Source organism: Aptenodytes patagonicus, chromosome 7 (genome assembly GCF_965638725.1).
Source record: "Aptenodytes patagonicus chromosome 7, bAptPat1.pri.cur, whole genome shotgun sequence".
Classification (NCBI taxonomy): Eukaryota; Metazoa; Chordata; class Aves; order Sphenisciformes; family Spheniscidae; genus Aptenodytes; species Aptenodytes patagonicus.
This window is the reverse complement of record NC_134955.1, coordinates 59936587-59957580: the sequence shown is the minus strand read 5'-3', so window position 1 is coordinate 59957580 and position 20994 is coordinate 59936587. Positions and strand designations below refer to the sequence as shown.

At 40.8% G+C, this 20994-nt stretch overlaps 1 protein-coding gene across 7 annotated transcripts in view; it reads left to right on the top strand.

Moving 5' to 3' along the window:
• The window catches only part of BEGAIN (brain enriched guanylate kinase associated), a 164842-nt gene that overhangs the window by 34780 nt on the left and 109068 nt on the right, over positions 1-20994 (top strand). For 4 of the 7 annotated variants that reach the window (XM_076345457.1, XM_076345459.1, XM_076345455.1 and 1 more), the window contains exon 2: positions 11670-11698. In XM_076345457.1, the coding sequence (XP_076201572.1) occupies positions 11685-11698 (14 nt within the window). In that variant the 5' untranslated portion in view covers positions 11670-11684. Of the gene's footprint in view, positions 1-11035; positions 11089-11334; positions 11699-20994 lie in introns of those variants that run through there. The other 3 variants (XM_076345460.1, XM_076345456.1, XM_076345458.1) reach the window with 2 other exon arrangements.

The window sequence follows — 20994 nt, the reverse complement described above, 5'->3', positions numbered from 1 at the left end:
GATTTTGAGCCTGATTCTGTTTAAATGCAAATGCCCTCATTTCTTATCATGCACCAGGATAGGATAATGTTCTGATCTGATCCTTCACTGTCCTCATCTAATGCCACAGCCAAATTCTTTTCTCCTTTATGTGACAGTAAAGGTATATGAAAGAAAGTGCCCATGGGGACATATGGGGCAGGGGAGAGGGAAAAAGGGCAAAATCCTAGCTGAAATCAAAGTGTGGGGGACTGCCGTTCCTTTCAGAAAAACTAAAGCTTCCCCCAGAGTCTTTTGATAACCTTCTACTTATTTTGTAATGATTCAAACCTGGTTTGTAATTATATTTAAGTACTTTATAATTTCAATCTAAAACCTGACAGTTCCATGCAATTATATGTCCTGAATGTGGTATTTGTCCCCCACTACGGTAAGATTATATAGTAATAGTAACAACGAACATGGCTGAATCATTGACAAATTCAACCTTAGCTATCTTCTCTTGCTTGCCTTGACAACTAAACTATTGAATTCCAACAGGATGAGAATCTAAAAATAGCACTGCGTGAAGAAATACTGCAAGCAAAGCCACTGGATAATACAGGCTCAATGCTCCTGTGAAATGTGACACGTGCAAAAGCCAGATGTAATTTTAACAATACAGCTTCCTTTTCGACAAAGGAATCTCCAGAGTCTGATTTAATGTCTCCACAGTAAAGCCTAACAATTCCACGTTTTGTGTAGGAGTAAGAACAGACTTCTATAAACTCGCAGAAAAGAACCCCTGAGAAGAATGCTAATGCACAACGCGGTGAATATAAAAAGAAGAGACCTCTTATGACCCTGTAGCAATTAAGACACCATCCAAGTCCAGCACAGAAGTCACCTTATACTTAAAATTATGACAATGACACAACTGGACTCAGCAATGCTGACAAGAGACCAGCAACACTGTGGCTTTGCAGGAACCAAAATCACTGCAGCTTAGGAAATATTTTACCTTATTTAGTAGACAATATTGGAGTGAGAATCGGGCTGGCTCTTATGCAGGAGTGCCGAGAGGAGCAGGCAAAAGGAGCTTTTCTTACTTTCATACCCTGCCTAAAAAGAGGTGAAGAAAGAGGTAGAGTAAGTAGTTAGCAAATTAGCTGAAATCTTGGGACAGTAAGGTTCAAGTCTCTTCTACCTTTTAACATCACTGTCTGACCTTGGGACTCCCCTAAGGAACTCAAGCTCTCTGTAAAATAGGTACCTCTCTAAGCCCTACCTTATCTCACAGATTAATTGAATGGCAATTAATATTCACCATTTTGAGGCTCTCGGTGAGTTATCCATATAAATATATCTACATGCTATATAGATATATATTATGAATATATAATGGTCCCTCATCATCTCTTGACCTCCAGGTAGATAGCAGAAGACACTTTATAATTTTAACAGTGAAGGACTGAGGCATGCAACTTTTTAAGCCTGTTTTACAGATACGTATTTGCATGTACCCTAACACCACTGAGGGCTCAAATGCACAGAGTAGGTTTTGCACTGTCGTCTTGTGAGAAAAAGAAAACCAGCATCAACCAACAGCAATTCTAGGAATATGGTCTCCTCTTTCTTTCCCACACTTTGATTTTCCTGGCACATAGGCCAAAGTGGTGACTAGAACCAGTTCCTTTGATTCAAGTAATATCCTACTTCCCTTCTAGTCTGCTGTGGGTTTGGGGAGATTTTTTTTTTTTATCTCATCCATAATATTATTAGGAAGATCCTATTCCTTTGGTAAAGACAGACTGGTTTGAAGGAGGAAGATCAAAGATCTCCTTAATATTATTTTCTGGCCTCATTCTTTTATTGCTTAGGTAAAGTTCTCTTCTTAAACAATTACAGGCACAAATCCAAATGATCTATCATACGGCATGGCTTTTTATTCACTGGAATACCCGTTGTTCCAGAAATAGAAATAGCCCCACCGGTATGACTTTGAAGCACCACACACATTGGTTGGAAATGGGTTAAAATATAAGGTGAATCAATAAACAGATATTGTTTTCCACCAGCACTGTGTGACAGCAGAAGTGAAAGCTTTGAAGTTTGGCTTTCTTTTCAAGGAAATATCTGTGACATTGTCTGGGTATATCACTGCACCTTGTTTATTTTACTCTTCCCTGTCCACAGACAAGCTCGTAAGTGACAAAAGGCATGAACACAAATGTTCTGTTTTTAGGAGACTCACTCAACTCCCCAGCGCATGGATCCCAGGGAAGCAATGGTGCTTTAGGAACTGACTTATGTTGAAGGCAGTAAAGCAGTGAGCAAATTCCGTTTGCTGGAAGAAATGTTTGCGCTGTTTTATGTTGTCCTTTCTTTGTGGGGAAGCAGTCATAGTCAGAAGAGTCAGAAAGGACCAGGAAAGGTGTCTAGCCTGTCCTCTTGCCCCAAGACAGGAAAGTTGTATATAAATCCTTCCAAACTTTATGGGACATCCCACAGCTATTATGGACAATTCCCTCAGTACATAACTATCCCTGTGATTAAAATATTCCCCCTAACATTTTCCCTAAATCTTTGGCTTCACTTTGAACCTGTGATTTCCTGTTCTTTCAGGAAAAAATTTTTCAGTCCATACTGAACATGGAAAATGGTTGATTTCCTTTCTCTTTACAGCTATGACTTCCCTGCTTGAAGACAATTATCTTTACTCATTTCAGTCTTGTTTTTGCTAGGAAGAGTTTTCTATCTCTCTCAGCATTCTGGTTGCCTTCCTCTGAACCCTTCCTTTAGGGGTGGTGCTGAAAACAGGGTGCAAAGCTAGTGACCACAATAAGAAAAATAAACGGTGAAGCTTTGTTTAACGGGACCACAGGTGATTACTCCTATCACCGAGATAGATGTAGATGTAGTTAGAGCAGAAAATGCATGTTTTGTAACAAACAGAGCTCTACAAGTGTAGGACGTAGGAATTTTGCAGTTCTGCTCCCCCTCTCATCTCTCTCTCCCACTTCCCATCACCAACATTCACGAACAATACATCTCCAGTATGTACAGACATATGCAGAGACATAAAGATGCAAACATAGAAATGCATAGGATCAGCTGTGTTAGAATTCATATGCCACCCTGGCTCACGATGACCCAGGCTTTGGTCCCACTCAGTACACGGCTGCCGTTAACAAGTCAGGAGTCAGTGCTCCAGGACATTGCAGTTACTCCTGACTGTCTCAGATACTACTTTATATTACCTATTGACAAACAGGAGCTTTTAAAATGGCAACTGCTGTGGCTAAATACTTTAATGTAATGTCTGTAATTACAGTTACCAATGTCTGTGATATAGACACCCACATAAGTATACTGGTGATGTGCAGTCAGTAGTGCCATGTATTAGTTCAAGAGAGACAGACTCCAGTTAGTCAATTAGATTGCATTTTCCTCTGACTCCTCAGTCTCCACTCACTTACAATATTTACAGTTATACTGTAGCTGGTGGGGTCACACTGGAGTCAAGCTAGCTGGAAGTGAAGTGTACAGAGGGTCAGTTGGACAAGCAGTGTGGCTTCACCTCACTATTTTAACCTTTTGTAATTCTATGGCATCGTATGATGCTGCACAACTGTAAAGAAAACAGTTCGTCAATCCATTCTCACAGGAGAGAAGTGCTGCTGTGTCTCTGAGTCATAAAGGAAACAAAAATATGGCACATATCTGTCTCTATTTTAGCTGGTCACATTGTCCAGGAAAGGCTTTCGTCTTTGTATGAGGAGTTTGTACAGCTCCTAGCACCACGGATCCTCATCTCTGCTGATGGCTACAAGGACTATTTTAATACAAATAAGCACTTTAATCATATTAATTACATGCACAGGTTCAAATCATCTGATTGAGAAAAAGTGTACTGAACAATTCAAGTGGAGTCTTAGCTGTCATTTTAAGGCAGGAAGCCTCCTGTTTTCAACAGTCTTTGTTCAGGTTACATTGGATGGTTTGCCAAGTGACATAGAGAAGAGGTGCGGGTTCTTTTGAGACTGCTTTTTGAGAGGGACTACGGCATTTCATGCTAGCTGAGAGTACCGGGTTATGACAGAAATCAGCTTGACTCACCGAAACAGTCATTTAAGAGCAGACCCTCTAGTGGTATAGATCAGCAAGGCTTGACTTCACTGGAGCTCTGCTAATTTACCCCTGTTGGGAATCTGGCTCTGAGACTTTACAGAGTGAAAATGAAACTAAGGAAGCAAAACAAAGATCCTAAAATATTAGGAAATAAAACAGCTTGAAAATGCTATGTTTTCCCAAGCATGCAAAAGAGAAGCCTGTAGGTTATAGTTTCAATTTAATTTGTGGTTATTTGATACATGTTCAGGCATGCAGTATGTGCTGTTGAGGACTTAAAGGCCTATCGTGAGAAAAATGCCCAAGATTTCTTTTTATCTTATTTCTGTTGTGGTTATTCCCCAGTCTCTTTCAGCCAAAATTCCAGTGAGGGTGGACCTTGCTAAGGATTTTTGAAAGACTAGTGCTGAAAAGATCTTCAACCATACAGACAGAAAAAGAAAAAAAGAAGGAAGACCTACTGTATGCTGAAGGTCAGACAGAAGTTCAGGATAACGTAGACATGGTCCAGTTATTAAAGGGATCCTTTGCCTCGTCTTTCAGTAAGAATGATAGTGAACATGGGAATAATTGTAGGATATCTGATTAAGAATGAGGAAGGTTTAACAGAAACTACCATAATTAAGGCTGGTGATATCAGGAATCCTGTTGTAATCCCCAGCCCAAAGTCCCGATCGATTGACACATGAAGCGGCAAGCTCAGAAGCAAAGCTTTTCACTGGGTGCATTGGTTCAAAAGCTGTATTCTATCTGGTAAAGAGAAAATGTAACATGAAGTGGAGCGAAGGCTTCATGGTCAAGCAAGCTGAGCAATCAAGGATGCAGAGAAGTGGCATTAAACACAACGGTATTAGCAAAAGTAACTTTTTAACAAAAAAAGAACCGATTTCATACTCAAGGAACGTGTCCTGATCTATCTAGATTTGCATGAAGCAGTTCATAAAGTGCTCAGCTGAGAATTACTGTCTAAAACTGATATAATAGAGAGTAATTCAAGGTTGTTAACCTGAATGAAAATTGTATTTAAAAAAAAAAGTAGCATGTTAAAAAGGAAGACTGTTGGGTTGGGAAGAGGTTATTGGAACTTTGGAAGACGTTTTTGGACACATCTTGTTACAAATACTTGTTAGTGACTTTAAGTCAATAAACAGGTTTGCCTAAATGATAAAGGTGTTTGGAGGTATTGACAACAATTACGAAGGTCATATAAGAACCGTTTTATTTATAAGCAGAACAGTGGAAACAGGATGAAATTTAACACAAAGCCATCCACATAAAGTCTTCGTGTTGTGGAGCTCGTTATTTGGAGGCAGCAGAGAAACGGAGATCTAGGTGTACTGTTAGACTGTAAAACAGCTATGAGCCTCCAATGTGACAGAACCACAGGAAATCTGAGACAAGCCTAAGATGCACTGCAGATATATTTTCTTCAGAGTCACTGAAGCATTCATATTATTATACAAGGTACTGCCAAGGTGTTTTGTACATGATATGCAGCTCTGATCACCCACTTTCAAATCAGATTTAAGTTAATTTGGAATAGATCCAGAGAAGGGGTACTAAAATGACTGAGGGAAAGGAGTATAATCTGAGAGCAGTCAAAGAATCATGTCTTGTTTTTCCTCTCAAATAAGACATCTCTTCATAAATGCATATGGGAATTTAAAAACAGGGTGGGAGTAGTAAGCTTTAAACATAAAATTGGTACAAGATCAAACAGAGATAAACTGGTCATACAAAATTTAACATGGTTAGAATCACCCTCTGATTTCTATCAGTTTAGTAGTGTTCGGGAACGCACAGGGGGAAAAAAAAATCTAACTCTTTCAAGATGGAGCCCAGCAGCCTTATGGACATTGCATGACAGAATAGTGGTGTTCTGCAGATGCACATTCAGGTGTGGTGTGAAAATTTTGGGTGTTGAACTTAGCCATCTGCTCTAAGAATTCAAAAGACAATTTATCTATTTTTTTACTGAGCTGGGTCCATTTATGCCATATCTTTGTTGTATGCAGTTAGTCTCAAACACCTGAGCTTCTATTTATCACCTAATTTTGCTGTGGAGGATTTCTTCTTTTACCCTAAGAAGCATCAGAAGTTGGTCCCAGATAGGGAGGGAATGCTGGGAAGGTGCAATGCTACTCTTGGTGGTGTTGAGAGATTTGGTATGTCTTACCCATGGTTACTTATGTCTAAATTGGTTGACAGATGCTTTTTCTCAGGTCAGACATGAAAAAACCCTACAGCTTAATGAAACCCTCCCATTCTTTCTAGTATGTGTGATGTTCCTCTTTCCAGGGGAAAATGTCCGATGGTCCCAACAAGTTCCTTAGTATTGCAGGGATATAGGATGTTAGTCTTGACCTCTTCTGCCTTCTTCCCTCAGTGTTAAACCTCCTCACCTTTTTTATATGAACTGTCATCAGATGGCCTGAGAAAAAGTGGAGGTGTTTTATGGCCCGTGGTGTGGAGGTATGCTTGGAGGAGGTGCTTTCTGAACAAAATATCTATTACAGTGGCAACTGTGGAGAACCGGATTCAATTTTCTTTGTATCTCCATGACAATTTCAGGCAAGAGTTTTACAGGAAGATGATTCTTCTTTTGTAAACATCTATTAGATAAATTCAATAAATGAAGCCAAATCAAATGCAGCCAGACACTTCCTCCAGCTCCATTAAAGTTTCTATAGATTAAATTTTAGTCTTTCTTCAGGCATCACTTGAGTGGTACTTTAAAGCCTATACAAAGAAATCTCTAAAATCGATTAAGAGTCTAATTAAAGATGGATCCTATCAAATTATATAGTCTGTAAATTTTATTAAATCAAATCTTTTTCTCTTGTACCCTATAGGAAGAAAAAAGGAAAACAGCCACAGTGGTTCCTATCAATAACACTTTAGTACAACTGTGAACACAAAAGAAATGCTGAAGTGAAATGTGATTGAAAACGTGGCAGTTTACAAATGTGCCAGAAGTCCAGACGACTTTAGTTGTGAGTGAGCTCTCATTTACAGCTTTCGTCACCACAGAAATAAAAAAATCTCTTCAATTTGTCTCAGAGTAATAACATACTAAATAAAGTCAGAGTTATTAAAGTCAGAGTAATAACAGACAGACTAAATGAGCGGCAGTAACCTCCTGCTACTCTTTCTTTTCTCATACATTTGGTAGTAACTAGCCAACATGCCAATCCAAAGTCCACTGAACTCAATGGGAAGACTGGTGAGCACTGAGCCAGGCTCTGGGTCCTGTCCCTCCCTCTAAAATGAAACATCTCTTTCCAAGAAAACAAAAAATAATAAGGAAAAAAAAAGATGTCACCTCCAGGGTATTCCTCCTTTTTCACACATACATTGGGAAGATGCAGAAGGATGAAAATTGACCTCAAGATCTTAGGGGAAGGAGATTTCGTTAGACATCTGGAAGATCTGAAATCTCAAGATTGCTTGTCCTTCAGGAAGGGATAATACAATAAAGGAAATAAAACATAAACACTTTTGGTCTTTTACCAATGCAGTCACCATGTGAATTGAATAGAATGATAGATAGACTATCAGCATGACTTTTTAATTTATTTAAAAAGGTTTTGGTTCAGTAATCAACACTATAGACACTGATCATATAACAAAAAATCAAAGATTTGGATCACTATATTAAGTTTTATGTATGTCAATGACTAAGAATGTTCTGCCTTTGTCTTGAGGTTGTTTGACCCACTAATCAAACATGGGGAGATAAAAAATTAGGGGATGACAGTATTTTTCATTCGCTCTGCTGGCTTCAAAACAACTCAGAGGTTGTCATGCTGTCTGAAAAACAGTAACCATATTCTAAAGGAGACAAAAGCCACAGTAAAATTTCCTGGGGTTTCCATTAACAGCATCCCTGCTTTCATTCAAGCCAGCGAATGACTTTGTTCTCGAAGAATATCAAAGAATATCAAGTTGCAATCTAGAATAAGCGGGGGGGGGGGGGGGGGGGGAGGGCGCGACAATGATTTAAAAAAAGAGACAACTGATTTGCCTTTTGAATACCTGCTCCCAAATGGACTTTTAAATGCTCAGCACTTGCAGAAAAGGAGAGTCTTGACAGTTGTTCTATGTTTTACACTTGCTTTCTTCAAATACTTATAAACAAGTCAAGTTTCTACCGGTACTCTTAGGCATTGCCTGAAAGTGCTTCCAGGCAAAGTTGCCCCACCCAGTACTTCTGTAAAAAGGAAAATCTTCAAACCAATCTCAGTATTTTAAGTAGGAGACTGTATATGGAAATGTGGGATACTGAATTACTGAGGCCAACCTTTTTTTAAAAGCAAAAATTGTTATTTTTAGGCTGATTAAATAAATTATTTAGTCACACTGCATTGATATTGTTTTTTAAAAAACAGGTATTTAAATCTCATCTGATATTTCTGTAATTAAAGGTAATTACTGATCTTAATTACAAATATTTTATATTTAAAAAAAATCACACAGCTTCAATCACACTGCTCAGTTCAGGCATCAAGAAGCACTTGAAATGAATCAACCCACTAGTAAACAGCAACTTATGAATGACGTACCATAAAGGACGTTCTTATACCAACCTTTACTTCAGTCTTTCTGCTTGAAATAGGTCCCACAAGACTTTCAGGACAAGACTGGTCCTAAACATGGCCAATTCAGAGCTGTTTAGAATATATTTTAAAATCAATTCAGTAGGATATTTCAGAGAGAAGCCTTCATAGAGAGCAGTGGGAGGATGACGTAACCTCTAAACTTCCACAGGCTATATCAATGGCAGGGATCTGGCTAGGAAACAGCAATTTTGCCTTAGTAAAAATGTCACCTTGTGAAAACAGAGCTGTTCCAGAAAACCACAGACTTTTAAAATAATTTTGAGTTGCTAAGGCTTTTTTTGGGGAAAAAAGAAATGAAGAAAAAATAAAGGAGGAAGAAAAAAAAGAAAAGAGAAAAAAGAAAAGGATGAAAAAAGGACCTTCCTAAGGAACACAATTATCTGAAAAAATAAACTGCTTGGGATGAAAGCTACATTTCTGCAGACACTCCTGTCTTTGTTTTCACCATCTCAAGTTCCCATATGCTCATTTGACTCTCTAGCCTGAAAGCTAGGGCATTCCCCTGAAAAACACACAGGCTCTAGTCCTTTCGTGTGCTCCTATTTATTTACTAGAAGCGGACCCCCATCAAAAGAAGTAATGGAGTGTTGCAGTGCCGCAGCCCAGAGAAGGCTCTGACCTGGGTCAGAGCATCCTCCTCGAAGAGGACTGAGCTGAACCCATTGCTCCCACATCAGAAAGGAGCCCTCTCTTCGCTGCACAGGCTGTCAGGGAAGGGCAGAGGAGAACATCCCTGACGGTCCGAAGGAAAATTGGCCAAGTTACACGAAACAAGCAGTTTTTACTGTGAGGAGGTAAAAAAAAAAAGCCTTACCATTAAAAAAAAAAAAAAAAAAGAAAAGAAGAAGATGAATAGTTCATACAGAAGTAATTGCAGCTTGGTTTAGTTTTCTGGTTTGTTTTGGTGTCAGGCATTTGCTGTGCTTTTTTTCCCCACTAATTTCCTCTCAGGATTGGCAGCCAATGACTCACCTGCATTCACAGATGAGTATAGCCAGAAAGCCAGCCTACAGCTTCTCTTCTCCATCCTGCGCTTTAATCACACAAAACAACCCCCACCGCAACCCCGTGAGTATGGCAATATTCAAAGCACTAGGCAAAAGCAAGGCCAGTCAGCTTCTCCTTATGTCTGTAGATATTGCCATAATAGCAGGACTGAAATCAGATATTCCAAGTACTCTGTCTTCATGGGTGACTCCCACAGTTCAAGGCAAGGCAATAGTGGCCCTGGAGAAAATTATGTCCAGTCTCCCTAAAATGACAGGAACATGGTGATTAGGGCAGTTTTTGAGAGTTCATCTCTGGAAAACCAAACTGGCAAGCCCATGGGGCTGCGAGTAGCTTCCCATGCTCAGGGAGAAAGCCCCTGTGGTTCATTTTCTGGTCAGCAATGTTTAAACTATTTCCTGCATACTGCAGAATACACATGGATTCAATGGATAGCTATGAATTAGAGAAAGCAACTATGGGTCCCTAGGTTAGATTTTTAATCTCAAAATCTGGGATTTATCATGGGTAACCCTGTGCTTCCAACAGACATGCAGGGACCACATAAGACGTGTATTACATCCATTACTGAGAAGCTGAGGAGGGCTTTTCCTGCAGCTGGCTTCTTGCGTACCAAGTTATGGTGAATGCCTAAAATCCTTAACGTATGTCATCAGAAATTATCATGCAAACACCAGCCTGACTGGCAAATCAAAAGTAAATGAGAAGAAGGGAAGATGAGTGACCCAATGAAGAACCAACAATTTGTCATTTGGGATGTTTTATTAGGCAGTTTGATGAATTTCTTGCTGGTTAACTGATTAAATTTACATTTTCTTATTTTTAATCTTTAATTTATTTCATACTCAAATATGATTGTTAGCCATTAATCAGTGAGGTTTAAAGTGGTCATGATTAATGGGCAATGCCTTCAGTATAAATAAGAGATTCTGTGATACTGGGATTTATCTGGCTCTAGAGATTGCAGGATTGCTCCGAGTGCTCATTCCTTAGTTACAATAAAGCGGGACCTGGAGAATTGATGAGATTCTGTGCCAGTGGTGTGATAAAATGAAATGGAAGCAGCTATTAAGGATCTACGCGAGATAATGATGAAAAAGAAACCAAGGGGTTAACAAGTCTATGCTTTTGATATAAGTAGTGTCAGAGAGATTAATGAGTCTCCGTGCTATAGATAAGTAGGGGTTTACAGCATCTGTACGGTAAAAAGAAACCAGACAGATTAATGAAATGACCACCTACGGCTCTGCCGGGATGTAGCAATTCAGGGCTACAGGAGTGCCGAGCCGCTGTCAAAGGGTTAATGGGAGCCTGGCTGCAGCGGCAGGCAGAGGGACCTGAGGAGTTACCGGAGTTGTAAGCTACAGCCCGGGTAAGTACCAGGGAAAGGGTTAACGAAAAGCCTCCATGTATTGAGATGCTAATTGTCAAGACAGTGTATTACTTGAGGAAAGTAATTTGATTACTCGAAACTCCCACTAAGGAGGCAAGCTTGTGTCCCTTCCATCTGTCGGGCTCTGTGAAAGATGATGAATTGAACCCAAAATTCACGTGTGATGAAGTCACTGTCAGTTCCCAGCCAGCAGAGCACTGCTGCCATGCCCACCGTGCAGAGGGTAGCATTTCAACTTTTCCTCTGAAACCCAGGAGGCACAGTAACCTGTTACTCGCTGCTGCTTGCTTTTTTTTTTCCCTCCCCATTTTCTGCCTCAGCGCTACAACTGAGTCATTCTGTTGCCCATGGCTCGTGGGTATACAGTGCCCCTGCAGCGTGCTGCATTATTCCCCAGTTCATCTGTCAATGTTATTTTCGGCTAATGCAGATGTGGGGTTCGCTAACCATCGCTTTGTAGACACTTGTCGAGAACCATTTGGAAAGCCTTAACTATGCATAAATCTGCAGAGTGAATGTTTTCTTTCATTCACTTGCTCCTATTATTTGATTTCTTGTAGGCCTCTGCGGCAGAGATGGAGAAAATAAGGTAAGTGAGACAGTTTATTTATATCTCATTATAGAGAAGAAATGTTCAGTTGCACAATGGACGATACAGGCTCTTGGAAAATATTTTGCTTAATACGATCAGTGTAAAATACTGGATTGCATGATGCTGCAAGGGAAGCTGTGTTTTAGAGACAAAAGAAAAGGAATGTGGTTATTCCTGTAAATCTGTTTTGCAGGGATGTCAATTCAGAAAGGGTGTTTTACACACAAACGTTTTCTTGCCAGATGCAAAGGATATTTGATTACATAAATGTTGTAGTCACTTGTCCATTTACTGCAAGAGCCTGCCATTCCATTTAATGAGGAAAGTGGATCAATAATTCATGAAAAAGCTGAAGAAAATATAGGCTTGACTTCAAAGCATCTAATTACTGTAGTTTGTTTCAATATAATGCTGTAACATTGGTGTTCGATTTTTGTTATATATTGTATACCAGCCAGATAAATCTTGTCTCCTCTGTGTTTAAAATGTTGTCATACTGTACCAGTTTCTCAGCATATCTCTCTGCTTTAAGCAAAAGGAGATGGCTTTTATAAACATAAGTTTTCCATCTCATGTCCGAGTGCAAGTCTGCTTTGGGGGATATTGCTTTTGTGTCTGTTGTTAAGAAAGAAAAAGAAAGAAGAAAGCATTCTAGCCCTTTTAAAAGATAAATTAAAAAAAAAAAATCAAATCCTGCCTATTAATAAAATCCCCAGGTATTATCAAAGTGATATGTAAAAGCTGAACTTTTTACTACCTTTTAAATACTTTATGGATCTTATTTTAATAACCCAAAACACTGGCCATGCTCTTATTTGGTTTTTTTGGACAAGCTCAAATTCCTTCTCCGAACATGGTGAGTCAGTTTGGTTAGTGACAGCTATTGTCCAAGCAAAACTTTTTAGATCCCTTAAGTTTGGAATGGCTATCCTGAGTTATTAGAAATGCAGAAAAGTTCTAAAATTCTGGAAATAACTGGGGAAGAAGTGGCAAATGTGAAAGAACAGAGATTTGACCGAGTGTTTAATGAATTCTGGGCTGGAAAAAAAATCCCGTTTTTTATTTGAGAAGAAGGAGGAGGTTAAGTCTCTTACAGTGGACTTGAAGATGCATGTCCAAAAGCTTCTAATATAATTTATAAAGACCTTCAGTTGTACATTTTTTGTACTGTCTCATGATGATGAAAGTATTATAACTTTTGAGCTGAAAGAAAAAACGCTGTGCAAGGTACTACGGTTTAGCATGTATATAAGCACTATAATGTTAAAGCTGTGAGTTCTTCCTGAGTAACAACTGAGAAAGCACTCGGTATGTGGTCCTGCATTCACTAAAAATTCCAAACAAGATCACCTACGGTATATGCACAGTTATGTCATGAATTACTCTCTTAGAAGATGCAGGCAAATGTATATTTACATGTTTGCTTGATAAGCATGTGTGTACAAACGCAATACAATACTTGTAATACTTTCCTGAGCATGCCTTGGCCTCTGCTTTTAGTAGACAAGCTTTTGCCACATTTGCAATAATGGGCTGCAGAGCCCAGGAGAATGAGCTCAGGAATGTATTGAAAAAGAAAGAGTTGCTATGACAAGAGTAAATAACCATAAAGCTCCATTTGCCTAGCTCCATTTTCCTAGCACCCTAGTTTTGCAGCTGTCAGGCATGCAGCAGTCCTTACCTCAGTACTCCTTGAGCACTATATAGATGGAAAAACCCATACTGCCCCGCTGAAGGAAGTGGGAGTTTAGCTATTAACTCCAACAAGAGAAGGGTCAGGCTGTGTCAGGAGTTTGTTAATGAAGTTTTCTGTTTACAACTCTTGCATGTAAAAGTTACTTCTGACAGACGTTTGTCCCCATGACCCGAGCCAGTGCAAGGCCAGCGCAAGGGCTCCCTGTGCTCCCAAGCGGAGTAGTGAGCCGGGCTGGGGGAGCTCCGGCAGGACCCAGCACAGAAGCTGTGCTGCTCCATCCCAAACTTTTGCAGGCTCCCTGTCTATAGTCATCGTCTTGGATGCAAACCGACAGAACCCTCAGCAGTTTAAGGAAACAGTAATCAATTCTAGAGTCATTATTTTAAATACCCAGTGAACCCACAGACCTGAGAGAATTACATTTTTCCTGAACGTATCCAAGTCTGGCACCCAGGTAAAAAACAGATTACCTTCTTTTTTAAGCATGGTGGTTTCAGAGAGGCCATGAAGACAGATGGCCTGAAGCCAGGGGAAGGAAGAAAGAAACAAGAGGGAAAAGGGCAGGCCAGGAGGAAAGAGGTATTTTTGTTACGTGTAGAAACCAGTGTAACATCACAGGAGAAGCCTTTCCCACATGATACTTGAATATGTTCTGCCCTACCACCTGGGCCCAGCTCCTTCCCCACTCTCTTTTTGCAACCAGCTGGGGATGTACCATCCCATATCAGCTGGGAGGGAGCTGGCCCGAGGACTAGAGCGTGAGCCCACGCCAGTTGTGGAGCTGGGGTGCACAGAGGGTACAAGGCTCCTGCAAAAGAGGGAGGAGAAGGGGGTCTGGAATTAGCAAAAAGTAAACAAACAAAAGCCTTGTTGGAGAAACAGGAGAAGAGGAGCAAGGTGGATACCCACAGGACAACCTACGCAGCCGGGCTGAAAACCCTCAGGGTTGGAGAAATTCCAGCATGCATTGCACAGTGCACTTCAAGATAAGAAAGTCTTCTAAATATGAAGAGCAGGTGCAGATAATCACATTTTTCAGAGGAGCTGCTCCACACTGACAGTCCTTGGGAGCCCACAGGGCCAAACATTTTAAAAAGGCAGCTCTGGAAGTCTTTGGATGAGCTTTGCACATTCTCCAGCCCAGTGCATCTGGGGCACCCCCAAGGACTGGGGTGGCCAGGCCCATTCAGACAGAGAGGCAAATGCGGGAGCCTGCAAACCTGATCCACTGATGAGCCAGGGCAGCACAAGCAATAGTGCAGTGAACGAATACAGCTGTCGGTGTTACATTCGTTCACTCAGAATCTAGCTGGAAAGATGCAATTCATCTCACGTAATGCAGTAATAATTCCCCTTGCAGACCAAGGAGCTGCTGTGACCTGCAATGTCACACCCTGTCCTTTTCAGCAGGGGCTTGCCATGACAGCTTTACAGGTGGAAGGAGCAGTAGGAAGCAGAGGTGGGAGGTTATCAGTATTTAGTCTGACACAGGGACGACTTCCTCTGGAAGTGGAAACATGCTATTTTGTGCTAAAACTTCGACTAGACATACCAGTTACTGCAATGAAGTCTTCACACTGTGAACAATTCTTAGCAGTACATAGTGTTTATAACATCTCAAGGTACCAATATATTAGGCAGGAAGTAAGGCTAACTACTAATCACAAACCTCTTGAGGATCTGCACTTATGTAGGTTGGCTGTGTATGGTTATACAGTCACTTTAAACATTAATTACGTCTGACTACAACCTTTTAAATACAGCTTTTTGGATGTGGTCCTTTTTCATGTCTATAAAAAAGGACTGAAAATCTTAGTTAAGTAAAGTAAATTTCAAATATACCTATACTATCTTATTTTGACTCTTAGTAGTGTGCTATCTTTGGTGTATATATTCAAGAGAAGCACATGCCCTCCAAGTCTGAGGCCTTGCAGATCTGTGGTGGCTGGCACACAGAATTGCGAGTGCTCTGGAAACTGGTCCTTTAAGTCAGATTGAATCCATAGCATGGCTAGATGTGCAAATGAAAGACCAGTTCCACCACAACTCCTGTACAAAATACTGGTAGCTCTTTCTTTACTTCCTTTTAATCCTGCTTGAAATACAGGTTATAAGAGTCAACGTTTCAAGTGAAAATGTTGTAAGGTTTAGCATAAGAGACCTCCAGACATAATTTTGTACACAAATATTGACCAGATTCTCAGTGTTTCGTACACTGAAGAGTATCTCACTCCACAGGAAACGCCAGTTAAGGTGACAGATATTGTTCAATAAAAGCTTTTTCTTTTTTTAAATACACTCCTAAAATTTCAGTGACAATTCAGAAACTCTATAAATCTATAAACTCTATAAATATTCTTAGTTCTAAGCTTTCAAGATCCACAATAGGCTGAACTATGTGTATAAAAGTACATAGAACACATCACCACCACCATCAACTGCCAGGCTCATATAATTAGTGCCTGTAAGGAGGCTGACTTTCTACTTTGCAATGTAACCATGGTATTCCCCAACTGAGGATTACTTTATTTTGGTAGCATCAGTAGTGGCACTTTACTAATCATCCAGGGATCTCTGATAAAAGTGATCCAAGGAACCTGTGAGGCAACATCTTCATTTCATTGTAGTCCTCATTTCAGAGCATATGAAAACGAAGTGATTTGTTTTGCGCACACACAGCTGGTAGTAAGTCAGCAGCTCGATCCAAGCCTCTTGAATTTTCAGACTTGGACTTTTCTCAAGCACGTTTGAGTTCATCTGCGGTAAGGAAGGAATATCAGTCTCTTCAAAAGGAACATCAGAGGCATGTGCAGTCCTAGGGAAAAGCTTCTGCGGTAGTTTAGTGAAAATGTGAATACTTTCCTAAATGCCCACTAGATCATGCTGCCTTCCTTGCACTTGGTATAAATTTAGCCCTCTTCATATGCTAATTGCACTGCAATTTCCTGCCATCCCCACCTTGTCCTTGTTCCTTCTCTCAGCCTGTATCTACATTAATTTTACCATAGTTACTTGAACACAAGGAGAGGATTTTTTCCAGAAAGTTAACCAACAAAACCATGTGGTTTACTTTACCCTAGGTCTTGTCTTCACATCCACAGCTGATGTGCTGGGAGCCACTGCCTTGTCCAGAGGCACAATGCCACAGGACAGCAGCAGGGCTGTGCAAACAGCAGCTCCAGCATCTGCTCAGCAGTGTCTGCAGGCTCTAGCTGATGCTGGGACTTGAAACCCCAGCTGAGGACACAGGCAAAGAGGTGGCACAGGGCAAGCTTAGAAGAAATAGAGCATAGGGAAATGCTGGCGTGAAAGGGCCATGAGTTTGGGGTCATTAGATGTTATAGTAGAAAAGTCACCTAGCTGGGTGAATGTTGTGTCCATTTTGAAAGAGGGAAGAAGAAAAGGAAGAGAGCTGCCTACTTATATTCAAACAGGTAAAGCAGGTTTTCATTTTTCTGTTTTGCAAGATGTTTTCATCTCCCAGGCAGTCCCAGCAGCAGTGACAGCCCTGCAGCGCTGTTTTCAGCACATCTGGTTTGTTCACACTGCCATCCAAGGTGTGACTGCAGCACAGCTAAACCACACGTCTCTCCCCCCCAGAGACTACATTCAGCTTTAAGTTTGGTGGTTGTCAACCATAGCAATGAAAGCAATGTACACACAAGGTTATATTCACAACCCCCAGGGGAACTATAGCCCTGGAGCTGAGATCGGTTGGGGCACAGAGCCATGCTGATCTGCCCATACTAGCACCTTTGAGAATTTTATTAATGCTATCAGGGGCACAGTATGCTTCTGTAGCTTATGCTGAAGTCCATCCCACTTCATTTCCACTATTACTGTTACCTGTGCTAGTCAGTCAAATTAGCACTACTTAGCTGAGGCAGAGAGGTTACTGTTATGTTGTCCCACAGCCCTGTGCCCTGAACTGCTGTCTGCTGCTTGGAAGAATGATCTAAAAGGCAGTGATGCTGGTATGGAAGGAATCATCTCCAGTCACCTGCTGTAATAAGTGTTGTGTTATAATATCTTTTAGCTCTAGGTAAATATTGAGTGGAGTAAAAGTGTCCAGCAAACAAGAAACATGACAGGAACAGAGGGCAGAATAGATTCAAGTTGAATGAAATCAGGTATAGCTGTGTAAAGTGGCCTGCAGGGACAAGTGGGAGCTGAGCAAACATCTAAAGAGACCAAGGAAGTAGGTAGGAGGAGATGAGCTATGCCATCAACCAGGAGCTGCAGTGAGTCATGGGGAAGAGGCTGGACCTAGGTGATACCAAGCTTACAAATAATGCTCTGCCTACCCCTTTCTTGCAAGGAAAAGTACATCACTGAGCAATACTATAAGCTGCTGAGGAAAAAAAGGAGGGGGCTTTTTGGACAAATATTTAAGGAAAAAAAAAAGGTCCATTTCTTATAGAGTTTGTGATTAGTTCAAAAACTTTGTAGCACAGGGAGTAGAGCTTCCAAAACAGGGGTTTTTTTTGTTGGGTATTTGTTGGATTCCCCCCCCCCCCCCCCCCAAAGATGCAATAATGCTTGATGGTCAGAAAATTCAAAGGTGGGAAAATCGGATGCTCTCTGCATCCCCTATATTACTAACAGCAACTAGACTTCAGTTATGTAAGCGCTCTGACCAAAGCTGTCGGGGATGTGTGCTGAACAGTGAAAGCAGCAACTTACAAAGCAAACAGTGGCAATGACTGCAGCAGTAACAAAACAATCTTATAAGCTGAAGAGTATAAGAGGTTCCAAGCTGCAAACCCCAGTTGGTTCAAGGCCAGTATATTTTGTGAACCACACTTGAGTGTGCTCTGTGGTGAAATCAAGTACAATTTGAATGCTTGCTGCTGCTACAGCACACAGACTGATGAAAGGAAGGAGATAACTTGTCTGCAACACTTTATTAGAGGCTTCTTGCAATTGCCAGCTCTGCTGCTGCTGGCATGGCTTAGGCAATTTAATTTACCAATCAATTCTTGATTTACACACAAGTGACTTTAGAATGCATTCAAATAAAAACTCTGTATCACCACATTTGATTCAATGTTCTTTAAAAGTCAAAAGCATCTGAAATATATCAAAACTATGAAGCTTTTCATAATAAAAATATCGAAGGGGCTGAATTCTCTTAATGTTTTAGTGATGACCTAGAACCAGCTTAGCATGAAGTACAACGTGCTGAAAAATAGGCAGTAGATAGCTATAATCATGCTTTTTGGAATTCATGAATATGAGGGTTGTATAACTTACAGAGCCCTCGAACGGGATAGCAGGATCATAAGTGCCTGTAGCTCCTTGCTAGATTTCTCTCATGTGTGTGACCATCCTGCTGCCCATGTGAACTGCACAACTCTTGTTACTCAACTCTTCCAGGGGTAACAAGATCCACCTCATTGAACAGTGCACAGAGTCACTGCTCATGGCTTGGTTTCTAGTAATGCTTATGCTGGGATAAAAAGGGCCTCCATGTCACATGCAGTCATATTGCCTCTTAGAGCATGACTTTCTTCATACATGCATTTGCAAAGCTCTCAAAAGCATTGAGAAATCTAGCTTTCATCCTGAGCTTGCCCAACTGTCACCGTGTCAGCAAAACCATAACTGAGAAGCTGTGTGCGAGAGAACATACACACACCCCTCATGCAGCAGACTTGCATCTAGGAGGGCAAACGGTATTTGAGAGGAATATTGTGGCATAGAGGCAACAAAGCAGTAGTTGACTGACTTACATGACACACTAGTACATCATGACTACACAAATGCCATTTCAGCTAATCAGAGCAAAATGCAAATTTTGACCACCTCATCTTGATTTTGCCCATCTTTAAAAGAAGGAGGAGAAAGAGGAGGAGGGTGTCAGAAAAGAGGAACTTCAAACTTTTTCTGGAAGCCACTGAGCTCTTCAAAGAGTCCCTGCTGTGCTACAAAGACCCTCATGTTCACAAGAAGCTCTCATGACTCAACAGCTCCAAATTGCTGCCCTCTGTTCAACAAGACCCAGTTTCATATCCATGTCAGGGTAAAGGGCCTTAACTTTGAAGTTTCCGTACAAACCAGGTCAAACAAATGAGCTCATTTTATGTTTCTGTTAGCTTTAACTGTTGTTTTGACAAGAGAATCAGCTTAAGGAGCTGCTCTATTTTTAAGGCCTTCCAAGAGCTGTACTGGAATTCCCAGCAATGAATGGCAACTTAATCTTTTCCCTCGCCATCCCCCAAGAGCTCATGCTTGCAGTAGGCAATCTGAAGAGATAAGCAACCAGCGCGCCTCTTTTCTGTGTGTTTCTGTTTAAAAAGTGTTAAATCTTTCTGCTGCCATTTAACTCAGGGATGCTGACTTAACCAAGGTACTGCACAAATTAATGGTTTTCAATGCTTTACCTGTACAGAGTAGTCTACAGATAGGAATTGTCTATATATCTGTATAATTGGTCTTACTGCCAAGAAGTCCTACAGATGTAGGTGCTTGAAATGACATTTAGTAGCACTAAATGCATGGCAAATGACGCTGCACGGGCATATTTAACTAAGTTTGTAGCTGCTGGGTCACTTGCCCTTTGAGATATTATTTCCTCTTGGTACGAATCCTATCTCTATCCTGTAACAAGGAAGTAGTATTTCCAGGGAATTAATCAGAAACAGTCCAGACTGACATGTACCAAATCTATTCCAAGACTTAATGCAGATCCATGAGTGGCTGAAAAATAAATATTTTGCAGCTCTACCCAATATTCTTAACAACTCAGTCAGGAACTAGTAACAAAGTACATTCTCGAACAGAGGCACATCCTTCACTATGGGGAAAGTGCTGCTTTCTGTAGGGAAATAAAGATTTTTAGACTGCATACAAACAATCTATAGCACTGAAACAGTTCTATTTGAATTAAAAATAAACTGTATGCTTAGTTTTGACTCTCAGCTTGTGAATAGCAATGATGCTCTTATTTGTATTTGCATTCTGATTTAGATTGATGAGAGACCAACAATTAAAGAGTGAAAGACCAAGTGAGTCAAACACTCTGAGGACTGGATAAAAATGAGAAACCTAGCAAACTAGCCCAAAGCAATGCAAGTAGAGTGGTGAAAGACAGAGCAGCAATATTTAAGTAAATTACTTGGAAAGCAATAGCATAGCTCAACACACAGGAAAATCTGACTGTCCTAGTCAAAAAAACAGAGCAAGAAGTTTTTACACAAGTCCAAATGAGCTACAAATCAGTCCTACACCTTTCCAGGGCTGAGTTCATAGACAGGCTCTTGCTGAAAGGGGTGCATGACTGGCCTGGCTCATTTTTGTCCAAATCTGCACAGCAGCTGGCCCTGGTACCCCCCACTCGGCCATCTTCTTGCAGCCTTGCAAACACAGTGCCAGGCAGAGCCACTCAGGGAAGCGCCTGGTTTCTCAACCCACATCAGCAGCATGACCCTGCCAAATCCGAGCCTCAGCAGTTCCACTTAATTTCTGACCCCTCACAAGCCTTTAGGAAGAGCAAATCTTCCTGGCTTATCCCTGTCCTTACTGTACCAATGCCACCGAGTGCAATGGGCATGAGAGGCAGGCTGCTGAGTAGATTTTCAGCCCATGCTTTGAAATG